Here is a 10,457-nt window from a genome sequence, read left to right on the forward strand (position 1 = left end):
TGTCTTATGTCACTTAAAGTAAAGTTTGAGGTGACTCTTCCACTGAGGCAGCCACATTTGACCTAATGCATCTACTTTAGGTTGACGACTGTTATTTAGAAAAGAAATATTTGTAAAAGTGAGTCCTGCACTGAATATAAACAGAATCAGGTGTGTATATGTAGGCTTAATTCACCTTATAAAAACCCCCCTCTGTAACAGTGTAGGGGGGAAGGTGGTGTTATAGCAGACACAGAAACCAAGGCGCCATCTTGATGCCTTCATGGTTCATATCATGGCAGCAGAGATTGGACTGTGGTCAGAATCAGGGCCTCCTGAGTCTCAGCTTTTCTTTGGCCTCTAATTCTGCACCTTACACAAAGAGGAAAGGTCCCTGACCCCATTTCATTGACGCTGAAGCCAATGTGAAAAGAGGCGATTTTGCTTGAGAGTGTGACTATAATCCATTCTCAATGTTTAACCCTGTATCCTATTCTATAATAGTGAATTAGCCCAATTTTTCTTCCTTTTCATCTTCAAGTATTATGTGAGATTCTTCCAAGACTTTACCCTCCTTTCCAATTCTTTTGATTTATGTTACTTGAGGAAAGAAAGAGATGTGCTTGGATACTTCCTTCTACATAGCTCTTTAAATCAGGACTATATAAGGATGAGCAGTTTTTAGATAAAGCTCTTTGTTTGAAGTCTTTGGTTTGTCTATATAAGACATCATATTGGAGGTATGCTGTATGATTGCTTTATATATGCAATTCTGTGAGCTAGCACAAAATATATCTTTATAGTGAGAGGGGAGAAATGGGGACTGAATCTTACACAGGTCATCAGAACAGCTGACCTTCAATTCACCTTGACTTGGCCTTTGAATCGTCGGTCACTCTCATGTCCTCACTTTCAAAATTTACTTTGCGGAGTAGCTGGGTCACTGGAACCAGAAGTTTCCATTCCTGGCTTTGACCACTAGGTTCCAGTAATTCTTGTACCAACTCATGTGACAGCTCAGAAATCTGGAGATTGTGCTAAAATAAGTCCCTGGAACTTGACCTTATTCCACAAGATGCTGTATCTGACAATTTTACCCTTGTGAACTCTAGTTTACCCCTTACTTGAGCTAGTTGAACATAGAAGATAAAATTATCTTCTTGTATGATGTAACTTGGTAGAGTATCTGACATTAAGAGGTAGGGCATTTCATTGTGGAAATCGCCTTTATTTTTCTTGGAAATTAAAACACTTAGCTTTTGGCTTCCTTTAAGTAATTTTATTGTTAATATTGGTGTTTTTTCTGAGCATTACATCAGAGGGGTCTGACTTGCAACTTCATTTCCCAGGAGCTCTGAAAGTAGAGAGAGAGGGAGGTAATCTAGATATTAATAAACATTTACATTTAATGAGGCAGTGGCCCATAGAGATGGCACTCTCAGAGATGTTAACACCATAGATTAAACATCCTGGGCCGTGAGAATTGCCAGGAAAGCACAGAGCACCCAGGTAGGACTTCTTTCTAGGGTGAAAAAAGTTTCCATTCTTGAGTAGATTTGATGATTTTTCAGATGTTGATCTCCATGTTCTCCTGTCAAGCTTCTCCTCATGAACAAAGACCTATCAGAGTATTACCTCCTGCTGCTGCCTTCCTGATTCCCTGGCAGAAGAACAGTCTCCCTGCTGAGTCTCCCCAGCATTGTGTACATTCCTCCAGTAGGGTTGTTACCCTAGTCATTGTTTTGTTTGTATGTTCCCCCCACAGGGCAAGGCAGGGATGCTGTCACATTCAACTTGTTATAATCCCTAGAATCTGGGATAGTGCCTGGAGTGAATGAGTAATTTCTCAATGAATGTATACAGGTTTTATGTCCTGAAGGCAGAATTTAACTCCTAGGTTTGTCCTTTCCTAAGAGGATTGTGCATTTGCTTTCCAGTCATGTCATCAAGTCCCACTGTTGGATCTTCTAGCACGTCCTCCATCCTCCCATTTTCCTCTTCAGTTTTTCCTGCTGTCAAACAGAAGAGTGCCTTTGCCCCTGTCATCAGGCCACAAGGCTCCCCTTCACCTGCCTGCTCCAGTGGCAATGGAAATGGATTCAGAGGTAAGCAAAGATATCACTTTGGTACCAACATAATAAATGGGCCACAGGACCAACAAAGTAAGAGCAGACAGCACAGCATCGGTCCCTATCTCTAGCCATTTACCTACAAAGAGATGCTTTGGTGTTTCCATGATGGGACACAGAAGGCTTGTACAACTGAGCCACTGCACCACCCGAGAACAAGAAGGGGGAAAACTGAGAAGTCGGACAGCTCTTCAAGGTCACAAAATTAAGTATGATAGAGCCATATGTATCTTCCAGGACTGTCTGGAATTCCCAGACCTTTGCTTTCCATAGGTCCATGTCATGATTTCCTAGAGGGTGCCTGGTCACATCAGATCACAGCAGACCACATGGTGAGTGCTACTTACCTAATAGGCTTGCCCATCTGCAGTGCATACCTATTCCCATGGTATACATGGATAGGAGCGACCAGCACATTGTGAGAAATCTGGTTCCATGCCAGTCACATTGATAGCAGTTGTCAGATAAGGGTGGAGCAGGAAAGAAAGAAAAAAAAGACATACACTGTCTAAGAACAAAAATTAATATCACCCATCAAACCAATTTTTGAGCGATGTCTGAAAATATAGCATGACGTAACATAAAGGAAGTGTGATGAATACATGAGAATCTAATCATCTCACTGTGAATGGGAGGCAGCTGAAGACGAAAGAGCAAATTGGAACCTATTGAAGACTATGGATCCTGACAAGCCACATTATTTTTAGGCTCTTCTTCATGTCTTGACCTGAAAACATTCATGACAAGCAAGTGTTTGATAAAACCAAGCAGGGCAGAAGTTGGTTAACCCCTTGCCTTTCAAAGCCTCTGAGGACAGCAGAGCCTTGCATTAGCTGTGTGATCCTTGGGACGGCATCTGTCTAGTAGCTTTACGATTGTGCATAGATTCCTGATCCTCTGGGTCACATGTAAAGGTTCATCCACCAGTTGTGGCTGAGCAGAGCTCTGGGAGTTATGGTAGGTTCCTGTGTCATTCTACCATAAAAGACAGGGGTGTCTCCTCAAAATCAAGTGACTTGACAGAGAAACTATGAAGTAGGAACTGAAACCCAGCACTCAGAAGAGTCCCTGAAAAGTCTTACTTCCATCTAGACAAAGCAGCTAGGTAACATGCCACCCAGTGTGTGAGCAGCCAGAAGCATCTGTCTATTTGAGAGGGAAAAATAGGTATATATATATATTTCATTTTCATCTAGATGTCGGATCCCTAGGGAAACAGGTTCAGCCTGTAGCTGTGTTGCCCACTTGCCCTGTCTCTCCTCAAGGGCCAGTGGTTTCCATCTCACCCTTCGTGGATATGCTCAGAACTTTTTCTATGGATGGCTTCATCTCCAGACTGATAACTGTTGGCAATTGTTAAGTTTTTGCTTTATCTTTCCCTTCTGCATGCCTACTTCAGTGGCAATATCTCCCCTTTCTAAGTTCTGTGGTTTTAGTCCATTCCTTAACCAAGTGGGGGCCCCACAGGTCTCATGGGAAATGCAGAGTGGGAACCCCACGAAAGGCTAAGAGGGAGTATAGGTGTAGGTGAAAGTCAGGAGGGATGCAGACCTTTCCTTGTTCCAGACAGCCCTGGCCAACATTTTCAACTTCACTTTGAGGAGAAAAAGTATAACGTGACTTCCACTTACCGCCCCTCCCTTACCTCCTCTCTAGCACATTGGGGAAGTTGAGCTGGTGGTCTCAGATCTTCTGGATCTGTACTGTCCAGGGAGACTCGCATATAGGGCTTGCTTGGCTTTGGCCCACCCAGTAGGCCAGGATCAATTTTTCACTGGCTCCCATGGCCTCGAATCCCTACCCTGCCTGTTGCTGTATGCCCAAGTCTTGCTGTGGTATTACCTGCTCCGGGTTGAGTTGGCTCAAAGAGCTGGAAGTATCTGTGTGGTCATAGCGAGGTCTCTCTGTGGAGGTAGCAGTAGCTGAAATAGCCAAAATAAGGATCTCTCTAGGGTCCTTAGCCATGTGAGCTCCTGGTCAGCACAGGTCAGAATAGTTAGACCGAGGAAGTGGCTGAGCCATCCGTTCTTTGTCTGTGGGTGTGATGATGTCACCAGTTACACGTAGGCTCTGGGATCTAGTCTCATTTCTATAGAACACTGAGAACTCCCAAGCCTGTTTTATTTTTTATTTTTTAATTTTTTTAAAAAGATTTTATTTGACAGACAGAGATCACAAGTAGGCAGAGAGGCAGGCAGAGAGAGAGAGAGAGAGAGGAGGAAGCAGGCTCCCTGCGGAGCAGAGAGCCCAATGCATGGCTCGATCCCAGGACCCTGAGATCATGACCTGAACTGAAGGGAGAGGCTTAACCCACTGAGCCACCCAGGCGCCCCCCCAAGCCTGCTTTAGATCCTACAATTCCCTCTCAATTTCTCTGGTGATCTGAATCTTAAGAAGAAGAAGGAAGACTGGGATAGGAGGGTGAGGAGGAAGGGGGTAACAGCATACAGACTCCCAGGCTTCCTCAGTTTGCATCCAGGTCCGATGCGTAGAGCGAGAAAATGAGCGGACATCAAATGCTCTAGTCATGGTTACTGAGTGAAGGATTCCTGGGATTCTAGGGGTGATAAACACGAAGCTTCACCTTTTTAGAAACAGACAGTAGGAGAGGCAAAGTGTGTTCTGAGGTGCTTGAGTGATCATAGGCTGATGGAGAGGTTCTGCTCGTGACTTGTAAGGTGAGATGGTCTCCGTCATCTGCAGAGGCCATGTACAACCAGCCCTCTCTGAGACTGGCTGGTTTTCAGCAAGACCTTGAACCAAGCGCTTTACACAAATTATCTTGCTCAAGCCTCACATGTGACTGGAAGGGGAAGGTCATACCATCCTCATCATCTTCAGTGAAGTAGTTTTCCCGAGGCCACACAGTAAAATGACCTCAGACATTTCGGCTCCAGGGCCTGTGCTGTGACAGCCCACTGTCTCACCATGGACAAGAATAGTGCAGTTCCTCTCCGCACCCTTCACCCATATCTACTTTCCACCTGGACCAAAGCGAGATTATTACCTTCTCATGAAATGCCAAAGGCAGAAAGAAATTGGACAAAGTGCAGGTCCACACCCCACCCCCAACCGCCATACACAAGCTTACTTTTTTCCCAATTAACTTCTGCTTTCTGTCTGTTGGCTATGGTTTCTACAAGCAGAAATTCAGGGTCACCACATAGCAGAGATGGCACTGGATCTTCTTCTTTGAGCATTCTGCCCTTTTAATGAGCTCCTTCGGTAACTCTCTGAGGACCCAGAAAAAAGAAGTGGCTGATGAGTTTTAAGTGTAATAGACAAGTTCAAGTTGAAAGCATGAGCCAGAATCCTACTGCCAGAGAGCTTACGTGCAGTGTTCACTGTCCCACCTTCTACCTCATTTATCAGGCATTTGCAGTGATGAGTATAGATTGTCAAGATAATATTATGCACTATGTGCCTGATTCATTTTCCAGCTCCCTCCAGGAAAAGAAAAAAAAAACCCTCCTACACTCTGGGATAATTACCAGAGTTGCTATGTCTCCAAATCATCAGGGAGTGTCCAGAATTGAACTCCCTTTATTGAAAAGTTACATCGATTCAATATATAGTAATACAGGCAAAAATAATTAAGGCTTTGCTAGCTGTGTAAGACCTTAATCCAGATCTCACAAACATTCAATAAAGGCTGTATGGGCAGGGAAATAGGCAGCTGACAGCTTTGCCTGAGAAGACTAGCTGGCCTGGAGAGAAGGGGCGGAGGGGGGGAGTGTTGGGGGCAAGCTGGAAGAATTTTGGCCATTTGCTTGTCAGTTTAGTAAGCACCACTCAGCAAAATACTTCTGTGATCATTGATAAGCTCTAGATGAGCCAGAGACAATAAAACTCAAAGGATCAAATACTAGATATGGCTTGAAGTTTTGACACAAGGCAACTACTCTGGTGATTTCCAAGAATGTGAAAATTCTATGGGTTCATCACCTGAAAGCCAAGGTCAGAGGGGTGCATTTTGCGGTGTGATTTTTCCCCATTTTGCTGATGCTGCTTTGTTTCCCACATCAAGGGGAAACCTTGGACCCAGTACCCCGCACAAGGATTATCTGTGTCTTCATTAGCTGGAGGAAACATTGGGCACTACTAGGGAATGGGAGGGGTGAAGAGTGGAGATTGGGTGACTCCCAAATTAGTAACTAAATTAAGTCTTCAATCTCAGTGGATCAGTATTCATCAGTGAACAAGCATCACATACCAGTAGTAAGCATTAAAGACAGATGAGCTTGGGGGTTGGGGGGGAAGCCCACCACATTTCAGCCAGAGTGGATAGAAACCTAGAATCATAGAAAGCCCTGTTTGTTATAAATGTTATATATGATGTTATAAATGATGCCTGGAAAGTTACTTGATAGGCTTGGCACCTGGAGTTTTCTAGATAGTTCTAGAATATGTAATCTAGATATAATCTAGAAATTATGATAGTCTAATGATGAAAAATAAATATATTGCAAATACATTAAAACATAGTTTTTTTGTATGTTTGTGTCTATCATGTCAAGTATACAAACCATTAATATAACACAAGGCAAAACCTAGCTCTTGGCCTCCCCGCAAAATTTCAACCAGCCTGTTTATATTGCAGTGATTTGATAATAAGGCTTCCGTGCCACTGATAGGCTGTGTTTAGACTAAACCTGGAGAAAATGGGTTCCCACATCAGTAGAGTGCACCATCTCCCTGCGTTGTACCGGACTCTGTCAGTCCCCACCCCTGCCCCTCTCTCTGGGTTAGAAACCAAAGCATAAGCATCTCTGAGTCTCATTCTCATCCCTCTCTTTCCTTGTAGCCATGACCGGGCTTGTCGTGCCCCCAATGTAAAGAAGAGGAAGAACTGCTTTCTGATAGCACAAAACTACTTACTCTGATGGACCAATAATGAAGAAAGCACTAGGAGCTCTTCGGGGATAGTTGTGCCCCAGAATGAACATGACGGACAGATTTGGGTATGCAAGGACCTGCATCTTACCTGGTCTCACGTTTCTCATCTAGCTCTCATGGTGGCTACACCAACTGACCCTCTTGGGGACAAGGACAAAAGATGTCATTGACGTAGTCAGTGCTAAGAGCAGAAATGCAACTCTTTGTTATGAACATTATGAGAACCACCTTCCTATGTTTGTAAAATATTTAAGAAAAAAAATTGGCAAACAATTCATGCTTAATATTTTGGATACTATTTGTTTTTCTTTGTAGGAAAAAAAAAGTTGAAAGTTTCTATTTTCTATGAAGCCTTTCAGATACCAATTTAGTTTATGCAGAAAAAAAAATTGAACAAAACAGGGTACCAGCATGGAAGACTTTCTTAAACAAAACCTGAATTGAATGATGAAATGTTGTTGTATGTGTGTTTGCTTATAGTTTAATCTCTTTAAAAAACAAACAAAAAAAAAACAAAAAAAGGGAAAAATTTTTAAATGTTTTACAATTATTTAAATAAATAAACGTGTAACTTATTGTAAGTAGAGGTAGAAATTAAGACCTTTTTGGAAGAGAGAGGAATTTCTCTTCCTGTTGTAAAATGAAAATGATGCAAACCAGTAGTAACAAGTTTAAAAGGTGTGTGATTATTACTGCAGTTACTTACTAGACTTTTATCCCCCATCCTGCATCCCCCTCTTTTTCCATCATTTGATTGACCCATGAGCAAGAACATGTACATTATATAGATTCCTACAGAACAGCCTGATGCAGAAACAATAATTCGGTCCATGTGTGTACACAAATACTCAAACTCATCAGTTCATTCATTCCCAGCTCCATCCACTTTCTAAATAGTCTACATGTCCCTTTTGGTATTCACTCTTTGTGGATTTTTTAAAAATTTATATTAGCTTTCAACCTTCTCCTCTTGAGCAGTGCAGAGAATTCCCATGTGGTAGTGCATCCCAGGCTTTGCCTCCCGAGCAGAGACACGTGTCTCACCTAAAAGAAGAGCCAAAGCCATGTGACTTTCCCAACCAAGTGGCCCCTTTGGAATTCTCCCTTGACAGAGCCACACATCCCCTCCTCTTTGGTTACCTGCTTGAGCACAGAGGTGTGAGCCCCACAGAACTTCAGAGACAGGATTTAAGGAAGATGATCCTGTTTCTTGGACTCTTAAGCATGAATCTTAGAATGTCCATGTCCTTTCTTCTCTCTGCAGGTTTCCCCTCTCATGGCATTCAACTCACTTAAAAAGATACATATCTTAGCTGACACAGTTTCCAGGCAAGAAAGGGATGGTGTGTGGAAGAGGAATGTTAAAAGCCCTAAACTCCTCTCCTAATGTTCAGAAAGATGGTAACCCAGATTCTTAGCAGGATTAGAGATTAGGGGTTTCTGTGTTCCAAGCAGCACAAAGACCCAGGGCTGCAGTGGGCTCTCCATACTTCTGGAACTAGCTCTTAGGCCAAGAAATGTTGCAGGAGCTGCTAACAGTGGCTGAGTTTTGAAAGTCTGTTTGATCCTGAAGATGTATCTGGACTTATTTGGATTTCCAATAAGGATGCCATTTCTTCCTAGTTGGATATCCAGTAAGGGTTTTTCTTGTTGACTCATTAGTACCATAATACAATCCATATACAGATTTTCGTCTGGGGTTCTAACAGTGAAAGTTGTGGCAGCTCTCATGGAAGAACATCTTTCGTGCATCTGAGCCAGTTTTAGAGGACCTCACAAATGCCGCCTCCCTTCTGTTTGTCACATTGATACCTGTTCACAGCTATTCAGCCTCCAACAGTCTCATTTGTCTTCAACTATTCTGGAATTACTCAATATGACCCAAATATAATTTCTATGCACATGAGAATCCAAAGTTTTGGAAACTTGGCATGCTTAGAATTACTGCTGATGGTCCTTCGTGGTCAGGGCTTATGGCACCAAGACACAGGCACAGGAGAGAAAGCTCTCCCATGAGAAATCTGATCGAAGGGGAAGGGTGTGCAGAATACAAACATGACCATCCCAAAGTGAAGGCGGAACAAAACTAAGCATGTTTCAACCTGGATTCGCGCCAATCCAACATAAGGAAATGTTTTTTTAAGTAGCATTGCTTTTAGAATCTGTGAATTTTGCTCTTGCATGAAGATGATGCAGTACTGTCTTCAAATTGATTGTAGAATTTGTTGGTAGCTTTACACCGAAAAATGTGTGTAACTAAATACCAGACATCCTTGACCATTGAGCTAGAATCTTGGCAGCAACAGATCTATTTAATTGTACAAATGTGTGTAAGGATTATTTTTAGTGTACTAATAAATTAAGAACAAAGCTACTCGGTCCTCTTCAGTCTTGCTGTTGAATCATTCCAGTCCCAGATTAATTTTGTGCCACTTGGAATACGAGTATTTCTATAGGTAACTACAAATTCTATCCTATCTTTGTAAGAGGAGCTGTGTAAGATTTTCCATTTAAGGGGACAATTTACTTCATTATTTATCTCATTTTTTGTTATAGCGTCATATTTTTTCCAGTTTTTCTTTGCACATTTCAATATGCATGGTTTAAAAACCATTATCTTCTCTACCTTTTGTATAGTAAAGTCTCATTTTCAAACTGTATAGTTTCATTTTATCGTTTTGCTTTGTCAGTTATATACAGTATAAAGTTGCTATGCACAGAGCTTTTTGTAAAGACAGCTTTTTTGTTTACTGTTTTTAATGGTCTTACTTATTAAAGAATATCTTGTTTGTAAAATGAATATGTCTACTTCAGTTTTAAACTTTAAATTATCCTAACAAAAAATAAAATTTTTGTACTGTAAAAATGATTGGAACTTTGCCTTTTTTTTTCCTGAAGTGAAAAAAATTAGTTTGGGATTTGTTCTTCAGTTTGGGGATTTTCTCATAACTGCTAGTCCCTGAGCTCTGGTTGAGGAAATCTTACTACAGCTTTTGCTTACATGGAAAGCTTTCTGAGCTGTTCACTTGGAAGAGAGAATATGTATGACTTTAGGTCATTTTTCTCTATGTATTCACCTGTATATCCATTTGGTCGAATTCCTTCATAAATACTCAAAAGGATCCTACTGACTAAGTTGGTCTTTGGTCGTACGGAATTCTTGAGGTAGGTAAGTAGGTGGTCTGCTTAGGTTTGAAACTGCATGTTGAATAATGTTAAAACTGATTCGTCAGACAGCGAAGAGCTAGAGGCTGGACACGAAGGCTTGAGGCCAATCTTAGATCTCTTCTTAGAAGACAGCAAGATGTATACCCCTGGAAGGGGATGACCCATAGGCAATGGTTCATACAGGAAGATAGAAAGGCTGCAGGAGCTCAGAGAACACAGCAATTACAGACGGTTGGAATGATCAGAGAAGGTTCCATGGGGGAGGTAAGGCTGGATGAGCCTTCC

At 42.0% G+C, this 10,457-nt stretch overlaps 1 protein-coding gene across 1 annotated transcript in view; it reads left to right on the plus strand.

The window, feature by feature from the left end:
- Positions 1-9,873, plus strand: part of EBF2 (EBF transcription factor 2) — a 190,621-nt gene extending 180,748 nt beyond the window's left edge. The window contains exons 15-16 of the mRNA XM_059177820.1: positions 1,917-2,084; positions 6,913-9,873. Coding sequence (XP_059033803.1) covers positions 1,917-2,084; positions 6,913-6,944 — 200 coding nt within the window. The 3' untranslated portion in view covers positions 6,945-9,873. The remainder of the gene's footprint in view (positions 1-1,916; positions 2,085-6,912) is intronic.
- Positions 9,874-10,457: the final 584 nt, after the last annotated feature.

The sequence above is a fragment of the Mustela lutreola genome, chromosome 1 (assembly GCF_030435805.1).
Source record: "Mustela lutreola isolate mMusLut2 chromosome 1, mMusLut2.pri, whole genome shotgun sequence".
Lineage (NCBI taxonomy): Eukaryota > Metazoa > Chordata > Mammalia > Carnivora > Mustelidae > Mustela > Mustela lutreola.